We start from the raw sequence: 16112 nt of genomic DNA on the forward strand, positions 1-16112 counted from the left end.
TGCCCGCGGACACCAAGCCAGCGTGGGCTGGTTTCTGGGGTACCCCTGCTCACTCCACCCCGCCCTCGCCCAGGTCCCACTCCCCCTGGTAACTCCAGGCCACCTGGCTTTTCCGCAGGTCCTCGTCTCCCTCCTTCCCGGGTGCCGTCTGCGGATCTGCCTTTCCGCCCGGGACGAGATGGCAGCCTCGTTCATTCCTGACTTCCGCCTCATGTGGTACCTGGAGGAGCTCAGGAGGAAAGAGTTTGTGAAGTTTAAGGAGCTGGTCAGGCAGGAGGCTTGGAACCGCGGCCTCCAGCCCATCACCATGTTGGAGATGAGGAACGTGAAGCGCCAGGGCTTCGCCAACCTGCTGAAGGAGCGCTACGGGGAGCAGGAAGCGTGGGACTTGGCCTTCAGCATCTTCCCCAAGCTCAACAGGAAGGACCTCTGTGAGAAGGCCACCAGGGAGAGCGCCAGTGAGTGGGCCGCGGGGCCTGCAGGCCGAGCTGCAGCGGGGAGCGCTGCCCGGGCGGGGGAGCCACTTCATCCGACCTCCGACCCCGGGTGGTGGTGAAGGTGGGTGGGCTGATCACCAAAACCTCACCTGGCTGAGAAATGGCCTGGACACAGCGCCCCACCCCAGCCGGGGGCTGCGATCTGGCTCTGAGAGCCGCAGGTCACGCCCGCTGGGCCGTGAGCTGAGGTCAAGGGTGCTTCCAAATGGCCAGAAGATGCCGGTGCCAAGCAGGACGTTGGCCACTGCCTTGGGGCAGCTCGACAAGCCACAGGTGGAGGGGCAGGGCAGTGGTGACCCCTGGGCTGCACAGCCTGCAGGGCAGCAGGGCTGGTCCTGGCCTGGGCATCCTGCTGAGGTGCAGTGCTGACTCACTGCAGGAGGCTCCTCGGACTGCGGGTGGACGTGCCTGGACGTGGTTCTTTGCGTGGTCCTGCTGGGAGTCCACGCTGTCCTTGCGTCTGTGGCCAGCAGCCTTCCTCAGCTCCCGCTTCGGGACTCTACCTGTTTGGACGTTGTTTCTGCCCGGGGTGTTCTTCCCTGCCTGCCTCCCAGGGCCCCGCTCCGCCCACTGGACCTCCGTCTCGCCCGTCTCCCTCCTCCCACTCTTCTGCTTCCTCGTGTGTTTCTCATCCGGGGCTCCTGACCGGCTCTTGGTAACCTGACGGCAGGCCCACCCACCAACGTCACAGACGCAGTTGGCCCTGGTTCCTGGGTTCTCTGCTCCGTTGTGATGTCCACCATTTTCTACCTTGTCACACCTCCCCTCTGGGGTCACTCAGCTTCACAGCCTGCCCATGTCACCAGAGCCTGCGTGGACGGTAGAGCTGGACCCAGCAGAGCTTAGCCCCAGGGCTTCTAGGGAGGGTAGAGCTTTGGTTGTTGGGCTTTTGTTTGGTTGGGTATTTTTGGCATTCTGACCCATAAAGTACAAGGAAGCTCACCAGAGTGAAGTAGGGGGTGACTCCCAGGGTCACCTGTCACATCTGCTGCACCAGGTTCCCTCGGGAGGTGATGGCCCTGAACCACAGGGCACCTGTATGGGTACGACAGCCGTCTTCTGTTGGTAGCAACACAGGGCTTCTCCCATTTGCTCACAGTAGCAATGAATAGGGGTGTGTGTGTGCGCACGTGCACACATGGGCACACGTGCACACCCATCTGCAGCAGGCCAGGCAAGCCTTTGCCCTACGGCGTTGCCTGGTTAGTGGGTTAGGCTATGAGCTGCGTGGTCAGCACTACACAGCTCTGCTGCAGAACCCTGGCGGCAGCTCCACACCACACTGATGGAAGGGGTGCCCGACTCCAGTGACAGGTGACCCACAGAAGCAGGCTGCTGGCCAGTGGGGGCCTGTGGCCACAGCTTACAGCCCCTGGGAAGGTGCTTCCCGAGGAGAGAGTGGGGTTGGAGCAGGTGTGAGGGCTGAACTGACGTGCTGCTTTCTTCTTGCCCTTGCTGACCAGTACATGCGTATCGAGCTCACGTAAAGGAGAAGTTCAGCCGCATGTGGTCCAGGGAATCCTTCACTGAGGTCCAGGGCTGCTTTGACCAGACAATCACCCAGGAAGAAGGTGCGAGTTTTGAAGATTATTTCACTGCAAGGGCAGCCAGGAAGCCTCACACAGTCGTCCTCCATGGAGTACCAAGAATTGGGAAGACGAGGTTCCTGATGAAGCTGATGCTGGCCTGGTCAGATGGCAGACTGTATCGGGACAAATTCTCTTTCATTTTCTACTTCTGCTGCCGAGAGCTGAAGCAGCTGACGGCGACCAGCTTGGTTGGGCTCATCTCCAGGGAAAGGCCTGACTGCATCCCCATGACGGAGATTGTGGCCCAACCAGAGAGGCTGCTGTTCATCATCGACAGCTTTGAAGAGCTGTGCTGCACCTTGAGTGAGCCCGAGTCAGAGCTGTGCAGCGACTGGAGGGAGGAGCGGCCAGTGAAGACGGTCCTGGGCAGCCTGCTGCGGAGGAAGATTCTCCCGGAGGCGGCCCTGCTCCTCGCCGTGATGCCCGAGCGCCCGCCGGGCCTGCAGAACAAACTGGAGCACCCAAACATGCAGGTGCTCACGGGCTTCCAGCAGAGCCACAGGAAGCAGTACTTCTGCTGCCTGTTCGAGGACAGGGGCCAGGCCCTGGAAGCCTTCAGCTTGGTGAGGGACAACGAGCAGCTCTTCACCATGTGCCGGGTCCCCCTGCTCTGCTGGGTGGTGGGCACCTGTCTGAAGCAGGAGCTGGAGCGCGGGAGGGACCTGGCAGCCACCTGCTGCAGGATCTCCTCTGTTTTCCTCGCTTACGTCTTTAACCTGTTCACGCCCAAGGATGCCAGTCGCCCGAGCCAGCAGGGCCGAGACCAGCTGAAGGCCCTGTGCTCTCTGGCTGCGGAGGGCATGTGGACCGACACGTGGGTGTTCGGTGAAGAAGAACTTGGGAGGAACGGGATAGCAGGCACCGACATCCCCACCTTGCTGGACCTCAAGGTCTTCCGGAAGTACAGCGAGTCCGTGAGCGCCTACTCCTTCATCCACATGTGCCTGCAGGAGTTCTGTGCCGCCATGTTCTACCTGCTGGACAGCCCCAGCGGCCACCCCAGCCCGGCCGTGGGGTGCACAGAGGCACTGCTGCTCACCTTCTTGAAGAAGGAGAAATCAAGCTGGGTGTTTGTGGGGTCCTTCCTGATGGGCCTTCTGCGTGAAAGTGAGCAGCAGAAGCTGGACGCACTGTTTGGGAGCCAGAGGTCCCGGGCAGTGGAGCCGCAGCTCCGCCGCTATCTGAAGAGCCTGACTGAGCAGGAGGATTTTCTCCAGCAGATGGAGTTCCCGCAGCTGTTCTACAGTCTGTTCGAGATGCAGAGTGACGCCTTTGCCAGCCAGGTGATGCGCGGCCTCCGCGGGGTCCACCTGCCCATCCGAGAGAACGCTGACCTAGCGGTTTCCGCCTACTGCTTAAAATACTGCTCCAACTTGAGAGAGATTTGTTTCCAGGTCTCCAACGTCTTCGAGGAAGAGAGAGGACTCGAACCCACGTGAGTCCCCCAGCCGCCTGCCTTCCACGCCCTTGGTGTGCTCACAGGGTTTTGCTGAGAGGTGCTGGACGTGGACTGGGCTCATGCCCTGTCTTTTCTGTCCAGCAGCCTCCAGCCCAAGCCCTGGACTCTTTATATTTATTATTTTACTGTGTTGACTTTTAATTTAAAAATTCTTCGTTGTTTGACACAATACCTTTGTATTTACATGGTGCTGAGGATCAAGCCCAGTGCCTCAAACGCACGCCAGGCGAGTGCCCCGCCCCCGAGCCGCCGCCCCGCCCCCAGGCTGCCGCCCCGCCCCCAGACCGCCGCCCCGCCCACGTCTGTAACTTACTCTTTCCAGGACGCTCACCTATAGGGCATGTGTGCTGGGTCAGTGCAGCGAATGGCGTGCACCCAGGTGGACTCCTGAGGAGCCCTGACCTCATCCCCGAGGCTGGCCTTTCTTAGCTGCACCGGTCTCATTCCCAAAGCAGCAATAAGACTGTACTGAGGGTGGAGGGCGACAGTCTGGGGCACGGTTCCCACTTACAGGGCTCCCCTGGGACCACGTTCCAGATCCTTGACCTCCCAGCTGCAAACTGGTGCAGCTCTAAAAAACCTTAGTGTGATTCAGACAAACCACCAGGTGGATCTTATTACTGTCGTGCTACAGGGGAGGAAATGGGCAGGCAAGTCCAGTCCTTGACCAAGATGATACCGGCAGAAGGGGCCAGGGCCAAGCTCGAGGTCAGGATATCTTACTGGAGGCTAGCTCGGGCCTCCTGCCTCATCTTGCCCTGTAAACAGTCTGGACTGGAAACCAGGCAGGGTCCGTCCACCCCAGCACCTCAGTGGCCTAGGCAGGCTGTCCCCTTGCTGTGAGAGTGGTCCTGAGTGTGGAGGGTGCTCTGAAGCATTGCTGGCCCTGCCCGCTGTTGTCAGAAGCACTGTCACTCGGGTTGTAGGGGCCTGAAAGCCTGCAGCCTGACCAGGGGTCCTGGCCAGAAGCACCCACAGGAGGTGAGCTGACCTCCCTGACCTCGTTCCCCACCCTGGGGTCTGAGAAAGTGACACAGGGCTGGAGGTTGTGACTGCCTTGAGGTGACCAGCTGTGGCCAGCCTGTCCTTTCTCCTCTGATAACAGGTCGTGCCACGCCAGCCTCTGGTGGCACCAGATCTGCTCTGTGCTCACCACAAACGAGCACCTCCGCTTGGTCCGGGTGTCGGACACCGTCCTCAGCAGGTGCGCGCTCATGTCCTTGTGTTACGAGCTGCGGCAGCCCAGATGTCCCCTGCAGACGCTCGAGTGAGTTGAAGATAAACCTGCGGCGTGGAGACCACTGACCCTCCCTGCCCCTCTGCATAAGCAGAGGCTGGACCCAGAAAGGGTCCCTTGGCCCAGCACCGCTGATGCCGAGGCCGCCCCGCTCCCGAGGTGGGGCCGTGCTGTGCATCTTGGGAGCTGAGGGCACCCTGGGCTCTGCCTTCCTGACCAGTAGCTTCCTCTAGTTCTGACGACCACCATTGTCCCCAGACATGGCCTTCTATGGGGAAACCCACCCAGGCAGTGGGGGCGCAGAAGCAGGCGGTGGGTCAGTCATGGCACAGGGGCCACCAAAGTCAGGCTTCCTGCTGCCTGCAGGCATCAGTGGGTCCGACTCACCAGTCGCCTTTGCTTCGCAGGACCAGTAACCTCTGTGTGAGTGGCGAAATTCGGATTTTGTTTGAGGTGCTCACCAGTAACCCAAACCTGAAGAACCTGACCCTCGCCTACACCAGCCTCTCCCACAAGGACGAGCTGGTTCTCTGCAGCACCCTGACCCACCCAGTGTGTCACCTAGAAGAGCTGCTGTGAGTCCCGAGGGGGTCCTGGGGATGGGGCTGCGTGCACACGGGCACCTCCATCCTGTTCCCTGCCACTCCTCCTGCTGGGAGATGGAGGCCAGAATAGGGGAGTTGGTTTCTAAATGGATACAAGTGCTTAGGAAAACCACCGTCTGGCCGTTGCAGGTTGTGGTGCACGATGTAACCCCAGGAGTGCTCGGGGTGTTACGGCGCGGTCTGCTGAGAGAGGGGCACTCAGACATTTAAGGCAGGACTCCCCAGGGCCTGAAAAATGGAAATTCCCAGCAATAGACAGGAAACCTATAGTGACATCCTCATATCCCACAGGAACGGTCTACAACCAGGGGTAAAATGTGGGACAAATCTCTGATACTGTAGGTGGAAAGGAGTAACTGGGGAGTATCCCGTATGGCCTTACCATGAGCTCAAAGATGAGCAAGCTGTTGGAGGCCTGCAGAGCTGGCCTCTGATGGGCAGGGGAGGAGGCGCTGGATGGGGCCGGCGGTGGTCTGGAGGCTGGTGTCTGGGTTGGGCTTTCTCAGGACTATTGGTGGCCAGCACCTGGCCTCTGTCCTGGCACCTGTGTGCTCTAAGTTAGGCTTCAAGCCTTTTCCAATCAACCTAAGAACTCGGCCTCCCGAGCCACTGGGATTGCAGGTGTGCATCCTGCGCCCAGCAATGTTAGGATACTTGTGACAGCCCTTCCCCTGCTGTATGAGTGCTCCCCATCCAAGATGCGAAGACCCAGATCCATTTGCAGATAACAGCTTTGTTGAGATTCAATGCACAGACCAAAAAACCCATGCTTTTAAAGAGTGGAATCTAGTGGTCTTAGTGAATGCTCAGAGGTGTGCGACCCTTAAGACTATCTAACTTGGGAATGTTTGCACCACCTGGGAAGAGACCACACCCATGAGTTCATGCGCCGCCCTTTTGTCTCTGTCCCCGGGCCCCCTGCAGACTTCAGTGTTGATGGATTTCTATCTTCTGCATATCTCGTTTAAATTGCACTACCTGTGATCTCTCGGGAGCAGCTTGCTCTCAACTGAGCCAACAGCTCCCGAGATCCACTCAAGGTGTTGCAGCCGTCAGTCCTTCACTCCTTGGTGGCCAGGCCACTTTCCCCTGCAGGGACCTGCCACGTTCGACCTGTTGAGCTCCTGGCGAGCATTCAGGTTGCTTTCACCTTTGGCTGTTCTGAATGGTCTGTGCTGTTTTCACTTGAAGGCCTGTTTTTGGCTCTTTGAGGCTCCTCCCTGGCGAGGAAGTGGGTCAGAGCGACTTCAGGCTTCACTCCTTTTCCACTGTGGCTTCAGACTCTCATTCGCCATCAGTAGAGGATCACGGCTTCTCCAGGTCCTGGCTGGTACAGGTTCTCCTGCCCTCCCTCAGGCGGGAAGTAGCCTTTGGCCATGTTCTTGCTCGGTCCCAGCTGTCTGTCTCCTTTGGAGAGAGGGCCAGCCACACCCGAGCGCACTCTTGGTGGGTGGTCTTTCTTGCTGAGTTGAGAGACTCCGTGACGGGCACCTGTGATTGGCACACAGCTCCCACTCTGAACAATCTTCTTACTAACCACCTCTTCTTTCTTTGGCCTCTTGAGCTTTTGTCACCTGGGAAACCATTGCCTAACCCAAGGTCACAAAGATTAGCTGCTGTGTTTTCTTTTTTTTTTTTTTTTTTTTTTTTTTTTTTTTTTTTTTTTTGGCAGTACTGGGATTGAACCCAGGGCCTTGTGCTTGTGAGGCAAGCACTCTACCAACTGAGCTATCTCCCCAGCCCTGTGTTTTCTTAAAGTTTTCATTGTTTGGACTTTTTAAAAATTATGGTTGTTGACATACCTTTATATGCAGTGCTGAGAATCAAACCCAGTGACTGACGCGCTAGGCAAGTGCTCTGCCACAGAGCTACGACCCAGCCCTGTTGCCTGGACTTGAACATTTAAGTGTATGACCCACTTCGAATTAATTTGGGGGTATGGTATGAAGTTCTACATTCACTTCTTGAAAATATCTTAAAGCTGCAGACAACTTTAGACCGTGAGCTGCTGCAGAATCACCCTGGAGAAATGTTAGGGCTGTGGACAGGAGACTTGCTAATGATATCTGCCTTTATCAACAAATGCTGTGATTGATAACTTCCTTCTGTCACCTGGGGGCTTAGTTTGCATGCGTGTGGGCACATGCATGCCCGCACCAGAGGTACAGCCACTGAGATGGGAGGAAGCCACAACTACTGGCAGACCAACCACCAGGGCTGCCAACCATGAGCCCTGGGGGACCCCCCCCAGCACTTCCCCAGAAATGCTCTTTGAGGAGCCTCACCTCACCCAGGGAGGGAGCTGTCGTTCTCCATGAGCAACACCAGGTCCCCAGTGGGGCTGGGAGTTGGAAGTGGGATGTGCTTGGGACAATGACTTGGAGACCTTGAGGAAGACGGCCTGGTGTGGCAGGAGGGGCCGTGCGGGTGGGAAAGGGGAGGGAAGCCACTTAGGTGGTTAAGCACAGACGAGATGGTCTGCGCCTCACTGTGCAGCAGGGGTTGACGGGTCAGGAGGGGCTCTGGTGCCAGGAGCCAGTGGGGCAGGGAAGCCAACAGGGCGGTGCTCCCCTCCCGCAGGCTGAAGAACTCCGGCTTCTCATCGGAAGGCTGCCGGGTCTTGTCCTTCGTGCTGCTGAGAAATAATAAGCTGAAGGTCCTGGACCTATCGGGAAATGAGCTGGAGGAGGGCATCCCTGCACTCTGTGAGGCCTTGGGCCACCCGGACTGCACCCTGCAGCACTTGGTGTAAGTGGACTGGGGTGGGCAGGCAGCTTCCTTCCGACAGAAGCTGAAACCCTGGATTCTAGATAAAACTTTGTGTGACTGTTGGCGATCTTCTATTTGTTAAATCTCTGGGGCCACCTGTGGCTGGCTCACCTCCAGCTGCAACCTCTGCTCTGCCCTTACCTGTACCTTGTTGATTTCCCAACTTAAAAGTGGGTTCTTAAGAGGCCATGAACCTGTTGGGATCTTAAAAAGAATCAGAGAGGTTGAGAATGTTATCTCTGCCATAACCCAGGCTCTACACCAATCCACCAGGGAACGGTCTCAGAAGGCACAAGTCTTGTCCAAGGACAGTAAGAAATACAGAATCGGAACTAAAATCCAGGTGTTCCTGGAATGAGCTGTGCTCTTTCAGCTGAGGTCTTTCTTGGAATGACAGGGTCGGTTTTGTTTTCTCCTGCCTCTATCACATGAGTAAGGAGAAATGCAAGGGGAGGTGTGGTCCCCCGGAGATCTATACAAGGTCGTGGAGCACGCAGGCCAGCCGCGGTCCTCACAGCCCGGCCTCTCCCTGCCGCCCTCCTCCAGGTTGGCTAACTGCCTGCTCACGGAGCACTGTGTGCAGCACTTCTCTGAGGCTCTTCTGAGGAACACACACCTGAGCCTCCTGGACCTCAGCGGCAACGCCCTAAAGGACGAGGGACTGGCTGTGCTCTGCGGGGCCCTGCGACAGCCCACCTGCAGCCTGCAGTCACTGCGGTAGGTCTGGGGTGGCGACCTGGAGGCCAGCCGAGATGGCGCCAGCCTCGGGAAGGACACGTCTGTGCCTTTCTCGGGGAGGCTGGAAGCTACTCTGCTCAGGTTCTGGTAGAGATGTTCCTGTGAACGCCCAGATTCAGTGTATGGTGAGGTCATTCAGGCGAGCAGGGACCTCTCCTGAGGGAGAGACGGTGTGCTGGGTGGAGCTTCGGCCGGCAGAGATGATTGGCGTGGGTGCTGTTGATGAGCATGCGCATTTCACCAGGAGGGAGAACAGTCCACGATCAGGGGAAAACGTGGAGCTGGGGACCCAGATTCCATGAGAGAATCGAGGCTGATAGGAAGCTTTCCGAAAGTTCGGGGAAGCGGAAGGGTCAGCACATGGCCATCACGTGTCTCCCTAAGACATCCAGGCTTGGGGATTTAGGGGCCTGATGTTACCTGATCCATTAGGAAATCTGAGCGTGCACCCCGCAGTCCTTGCTGCAGGTGTTAAATCACATCGTGGAAGAGTGTAAGATGCATCTTCCTTACCGCGATGGTGGGGTAAATGTCAGAATATTCTAAAAATCAAATCATCTAGAGGCTGAACCAGTGATAAACCTAAGTAGTGAGCTCAGTGTAGATCACTTGAGGTTGTCCAAAAATCCTTCAGACTGAATTAAAAAACAATAACCTCAAACTAGCAACGTCTATACCCCTGGAAAAAGCCTCCGAGTAATCCTCTGCAGTGGCAGATGGGAGATGTGACCCCTGACCTTGACATGATCTAAAATGACCTTCCAAGGTCAACAACACCACAGTCAAAAAACCTAAGCGCCAAGGAAATAAGGAATAGTGAGCAAGACAAAACAGGTGAGCCCCAGCCTCAGACTCTGAGCAACCAGGCTATCTGTAAAATAATCACGTGTGCTGCTTAAGCCAAAAACACACTTACACTCTGAGGTACAGGGAATGCATAAAATAGAATCAGATCCTGGAACATTTAGAGATTGTAGTATTAATGGTTGAGCAGTAGGTTAGAACCAATTAAAATGAGTGAAACTAAAGATGACAGTTATTGGAGAAGTACCGGGGGTTGAACCCAGGGGTGCTTTAAATCTTGAGACAGGGTCTCCCTACGTTGCTGAGACTTAGAATCCTCCTTAGTCTCCCAAGCCTCTAGGATTACAGGTGAACACCACTGCCTTTGTTTTTAATTCTTTTTTTAGTTGTAGATGCCTTTACTTTTATGTGATGCTGAGGATGGAACCCAGTGCCTCACACATGCTAGGCAAGCACTCTACCACTGAGCCACAGTCCCAGCCCCTCAAAGATTTTTTTTTTTTTTTTTTTTTTTTTTTTTTTTTTTTTTGCGGTGCTGGGGATTGAACCCAGGACCTTGTGCTTGGGAGGCAAGCACTCTACCAACTGAGCTATCTCCCCAGCCCTCAAAGTTTTCTTAATAGCAAAATAAACCCCCAAAGATGGAAGGAAACAAAGACTGAAGTGAATGAAACAGATGGCAAAAACAGCTGAAAAGTCCCCAAAGATACAAGTGGCTCTTGGCAAAGAGTAACAATTTGTATCAACATTATACAGTAGAATCTAGTACAAGCCCTGCATGTTTTAAATGTTCTAATAGCATACACAGATGAAATTGGGCATGGAATTCTAATCAATACACAGACTGGCACTCCTGTAATCCCAGCAGCTTAGGAGGCTGAGGCAGGAGGATCACAAATTCAAAGCCAGCCTCAGCAACTCAGACCCTGTCTCTAAATAAAAAATGAAAAGGGCTGAGGATGTGGCTCAGTGGTTAAGCACCTCTGGGTTCAGTCCCAGTACCAAACAATAACAATACAATGTACTTAATCATACATGGAGTCTCATCACTCCAATGTGTAATCAACATCAAAAAGGATTGAGGCACTTTACAGTTCTGTCCTGAGATTCATTACGTCTTTCACGCTCCGGCTCCTCTTGTACAGATGCACCTGAGCCCTATGCTCGGGGGCGCCTGTGGTCTTGGAGAGCGTGCAGGTCCACCCTGAGGGGAAGAGCTGCTACAGCTGCTGTGGGCGTCCTGACGAGGTGGTGGAAGCCCCTTAACATAACCTGAAAGGCTCTTCCCAACTTGGTGAGCTTCCAGAGTAGTGTAACTTAGAAAATCATGAACATTTCCAAACCATTGACACAAGGAACTCGGCCGCCAAATCTGGCCCTGTGGAACCCAGGCTTGAAGGCCTGCACCAGCGAGTCTCGCCAGACGCCCACGGCAGACCAGTTCTCTCCTCTCACAGTGACTTCGAGACCAGAAAGAGAAGAGACCCCCAACCCTCACACTGACTTTTTTTTCTTTCTTTCTTTCTTTCTTTTTTTCTCAGAATAGCAGGTAGTTTTATTCCTTCATTTACAAAAGGACTTTTTGCAATTGATTTAATTGTAATACTAGGGATTGAATTTAGGTGTACTTTACCTCTGAGCTACATTCCTAGTCTTTTTAAATTTTATTCTCCTTAGTTACACATGACAGCAGAATGTACTTCGATTCCTTGTACCCAAATGGAGCACAGCTGTTCCTTCCTCTGGTTGCACACCATGTAGTCCTGGATTTGTGCCATCATACCTGGGGTAATGGTGTCCATCTCATTCCCCATCTTCCCACTCCCCCACCCAATCCAGAGGTCCTCCATTCATCTCCTGCCCCCCCCCCACACTGACTTTGGAGGACACCGTGATCTTGATTCCAGAGACCAGCAAGGAGCATGTGAGGAATGCCAACTGCAGTCTGGTTCCCTCCGTGAAATGCGAGAGCACTAAGCAGAGCGGAGCCAGCGAATCCAAACAAGAGTGAGCAGCAGGGTGCGCCCTGCGCATGCGCAGCTCCTTAGCGTCGGAAGGTTCAGGCTAGCGGGCTGAGCACCTGCGGGCCCTGGGCTCCACCCCCAGCACCAGAGAGACCCTTATAAAAGGATCGGTGAGGGTAACTGTCTATACTATCCGGTTAAAAACAAAAATCCCCCTGAAGTACAGAGCCATAATTACAACGCACATTCACTATAACTCCTGGAAAATCTCAGCCCGGTGAGGAGTGCATTCGCAGGCGAGCCTCACGGTGGGCGTCCTCGGTGTCGCCTTGTCTTGCAGCCTGCGCAGCTGCTCCATCACGCCCAGGGGCTGTCCAGACCTGGCCTCCGTTCTCACCAGCAACCCGAATCTAAGAAGCCTGGAGCTCGGGGGCAACCACATAGGAGATGCCGGCGCGGCGCTGCTGAGCAGAGCTCTGCGAAACCCCCAGTGCTGCCTGAGCAACCTCAGGTGGGTGCTGGCAGGCCTGGGCTCGTCCCGGTGGCAGAAGACTGAGGGACAGGGAGGACACCGTCGGGAAACCGCGGCTGTCGGCTATGGCCACCCCACCACAGCAGGCTGCAAGAGTGCTCACTGCTGACAGCTGGCCCAGGGGCTTCAGCTAGGCTCCCGTGGGTGGGTGGGCAGCCTGGCTGACTGGCAGCTGGGATGACAGGTGAGGGCCCAGGTCTCACTTACCCGTCAGTCTGGCATTTGACACAGCAAAGTGCCACAGACCGAGTGACGCGGCCACCCTGGGTGCACATCTGGGTTCTAGAGGCTGGAAGCCCAAGCTCAGGGGGTGCTGGGGCGGGTTCCTTCTTGGCACCTGCCGGGAGGACCGCTCCAGGCCTGGCTCCTCGGCTCACGGGTACCGTCTCCTCCCTGTCTGCAGTCTTTCCTCTGCAAGTGTGCGCCTGAGCTTCCTGTTCTTACAGGCATACCAGTTATACCAGGTGGGGGCCGCCTTAAGTGCCTCTGTGAAGACTTCCTCCAAGTGTGTTCACAGCTGGGGCTTGGGACTTCAACATGTGGCCTTGGAGGGGACACAATGCAGCCTTTAGCGGCATCTTGGGTGTTCCAAGGGATCAAGAAGTGTACCAGGCTGGTGTGGTAGGAGGCTGAGGCAGGAGGCTCACAAGTTCGAGGCCAGCATTGGCAACTTCACTCGGTGGTAGAGTACCCCTGCGTTTAATAATCCACACAAAAAGCAAAGAAACCTCCTAGGCACCCGAGGTGCAGGCCCAGAACTCTGGAACCTGGCTTCCATGGTGCCGTATTAGTCAAAGTGAGGTTCGCAGTCAGCCGCAGTCCAAGGGCTGGGGAGTGGACTCCAGTGGAGGAGCAAGGTCGCCCAGAGGCTGGGGCGAGCCTGGGCAGTCTGGCTGGACGCTGCCCTGAGGACCACCCTTCCGTTGCAGCCTGGACTCGTGCCAGTTGACTGGAGCCTGCTGTCAGCACGTGGCTTCAGCCATCGCCTGCAGCAAGACCCTGCACGTGCTGGACATTAGAGGCAACGTCCTCGGCCCCAATGGCATGCTGCTGCTGTGCGAAGCCGGGAGGCACCCCGGGAGCTCCCTCCGGAAGCTCAGGTGAGCTGCATCTGCTCTGTGGGGCTACTCTGTGCAGCTGCTGTGCACAGCCTCACTGCATCCAAAATGCAGGCGAGGTCCCTGCCCCGGGGAGTCACCGGAGCAAGGGTTGCATTCAAAGCCCTTGCCCAGCAGCTGGTGAAGGTAGGTGCCCGATAAAGGGGCAACTGGCACTCGGACACAGACCGTGATGCACGTGACGTTTGTGAATATGACACACTTGGGCAGACAGGGATTAACCTACGATGTTTTTGGCTTCGTGGTGGTATAGATACACCCCTACAGCTTTCACCGGGTGCAGAGTTCAGTAGTGTGCGAGATGTTCAGTCCTTCCTTGTCGGAAGGCCTGGAGCCGGGTGACGGCCCAGCCGCAGGTGAGGTGGGTGGAGCCGTGCGGGTCAGCTGTACACTGGTCTCATGGTACTTTCAACTTGCCATGGTGTCTTAGTCGGCTTTCCTGCTGCTGTGACTGAAAGACCCGACCAGGACAGTCGTAGAGGGGGACTCGCGGCTTCAGAGGGCTCAGTCCATAGACAGCAGGCTCCCTTCCTCAGGGCTTGAGGTGAGGCAGGACATCATGGGGGAAGAGAGTGGCAGAGGGAAGCAGAGTCCACTTGCCAGATACAAATATCTACCCCGCAGGCACCACCCCATGCCCACCTCCTCCAGCCACGCCCTCCCTGCCTCGGTTGCCACGCAGTTAATCCCCACCAGGGGATTCCTTCACTGATTGGTTGAGGTTCTCACAACCCAGCCACTTCTCTAAACCCTGCATTGTCTAGCGTGAGCTCTGGGGGACACCTCACATCCAAACCCTAACACCCGGGTTGATCAGGATGCAGTCCCATCACAAACAGAAGAATGTGTATAAACAGAACTTAGTATTTGGAATTAGAACTAGATAAACCTCTAACTTGTATTTAAGCTATATAAACATGTAATTTGTACTGGCTGAGTTCTAAATAGGTACTTTTATATTGTGCTATATATGCTTTATAACTAATGCATATTATGAAAGGGTCACAAGGTCACATGTACACATTGGTCTTCTCAGACCCACGTGACCAAGGCAGTCCAGGCAGCTCTTGGCCACCGGCTTCGGGAAGGACCTGTGGGGCTCAGACTCTGCAACGCCCACACAGCAGTGCTCGCTGCTCCCCAGTGAAGACGGGGCCGCTCCGTGGGTCCGTCCTCGTCTGCGGGCACTGCTGGTGCTGGGCTGCTGCTTCCCCTCCTGGCTGGCTGGCCAGACCAGGCCCATGCAGATGGGTGGACACACCTGGCTGTGTGTCCCTGAGTCTCGGGGTCTGTATCTCAGTTCCGGCTCTGTGTGTCCAGCTCTGCAGCCCTGGGCAGGGCTTTTGTCCTGTCCAGTCACGAGTCCTCTGTCTGCCAAGTGGCAGTAACTGGCTGATGAGGGCTTGTGAGGGTTTGCATCCAGGAACGTGAGTACAGTGGGACTAAAGAGCCCGCTCCCTGGAGCAGCTTACCAGGAAGTGCGGTGAGGGGACAGCACGTGGGGACGCGGTTCATGCCACAGGAGCTGCTCCTAACACGTCTCAGGCAGCACACGTGGGGCACCGTGGCCCTGAGCCGTCCATCCGAGCCAGTGGGTCGCAGGGGGCAGGTGGGGGCTCCAGCCTGGTTGCTGGACCGGGTGTCCTGCCTGCACCCTCTCTGGTCACGTCCTCAGCACTGATGAGGTTCAGCACCTTCCTCACCAGTTGGGGGGTGTGGTCTCCCCCGGGCCAGCTCTGAAAATGAAGTGGGATGTGGCAGAGGACCCAGGGGATGCCCCGAGCATGGGAATTATTCCCGGTTTGTTTGTTTTTTTCTCTCTCTCTTTAAAAAGCAGCTCCCAGCTTTCTTCCTATCTTCCTCCAGCTTCCAGCCCCAACCCCAGTGTGCGCGCACGTGTGCGTGTGCATGTGGACCTGGAGCTTCTAACAGCAGCTCTGGTCAGTGGTGTCTAACTGGCAGCCTAATTGGCGGAGGTCCAGTTGGAGAATTGACACCACAAATTGGCAAAGCAACCACGGGGGCCTTGTGGGGAGGAGTCCAGGTGTTGAGCACTCACCGGCCCGCCTCTGCTCCTTGTGGGACGTCTGTCCCTCGGAGCATGGCCAGGGGCTCCGAGGCGCGTCCTGGGGGAGTTAACGGGAAAGGTAAGATCTTAGAAGCGCGACTGACGCGGGCTCTGCTCTTTTGCAGAATGAGCGGCGACTCTCCGTGGACGTCTGTGGTGAACAAGAACGGTTCTTCCGGCATGGTCTCCATCTTCGTGGGGGACTGACGCAGCAGCAGCAGGGACGAGGCCGCGCTCTTCCTCGACTCCTGGGGACGCCCGCGGGGACGAAGGGCCTGGCGCACTGCACGCCTTGCGGGGCTCTGGGGGCTGCCTCTTCTCCCCCTTGATGTGTTCTGCAGGGTGTGGTTTTTAATGGTTCTGTGGCCTTGGAGAAGCTGCTGACAGACCCTCTCCCTCAACTTTAAAATGTCACTGGAAACAGGGTAAAAACACCCAATAAAGTATCATACTTAACACGCCTGGGAAAATTCAGAGATGGAATGGGCCACTGAGTGAGCGGAGGTGGCGGGAGACGGGCCACCTCCGGGTTGGCTTGGGAGGACGCTGGCCAGGCCGAGGCCCTGGAGAGGCTGGGCCAGCTGGCCGCCCGGCTTTCCAGTAGTCCTAGGGGTCTAACAGGCTTTCCTTCTCCCCTGACAAAGACATTTAGAAAAACACATTTCTACGATGGCCCGCTCCTCCTACCTAATGCTACAGGTAGAGGCAGACCAAGCCTGTGCCGTTCCTCTG

General features: G+C 56.2%; 1 protein-coding gene across 1 annotated transcript; it reads left to right on the plus strand.

The window, feature by feature from the left end:
- The first annotated feature begins 178 nt into the window (after positions 1-178).
- Nlrp4 (NLR family pyrin domain containing 4) lies at positions 179-15810 on the plus strand. Its single transcript, XM_047527265.1, has 9 exons — positions 179-458; positions 1961-3521; positions 4651-4812; positions 5190-5357; positions 7968-8135; positions 8703-8873; positions 12003-12173; positions 13124-13294; positions 15506-15810. Exons 1-9 carry the CDS (start codon positions 179-181, stop codon positions 15585-15587), a joined length of 2934 nt encoding a protein of 977 aa, XP_047383221.1. The 3' UTR covers positions 15588-15810.
- Positions 15811-16112: the final 302 nt, after the last annotated feature.

The sequence above is a fragment of the Sciurus carolinensis genome, chromosome 16, assembly GCF_902686445.1.
Source record: "Sciurus carolinensis chromosome 16, mSciCar1.2, whole genome shotgun sequence".
Taxonomy (NCBI): domain Eukaryota; kingdom Metazoa; phylum Chordata; class Mammalia; order Rodentia; family Sciuridae; genus Sciurus; species Sciurus carolinensis.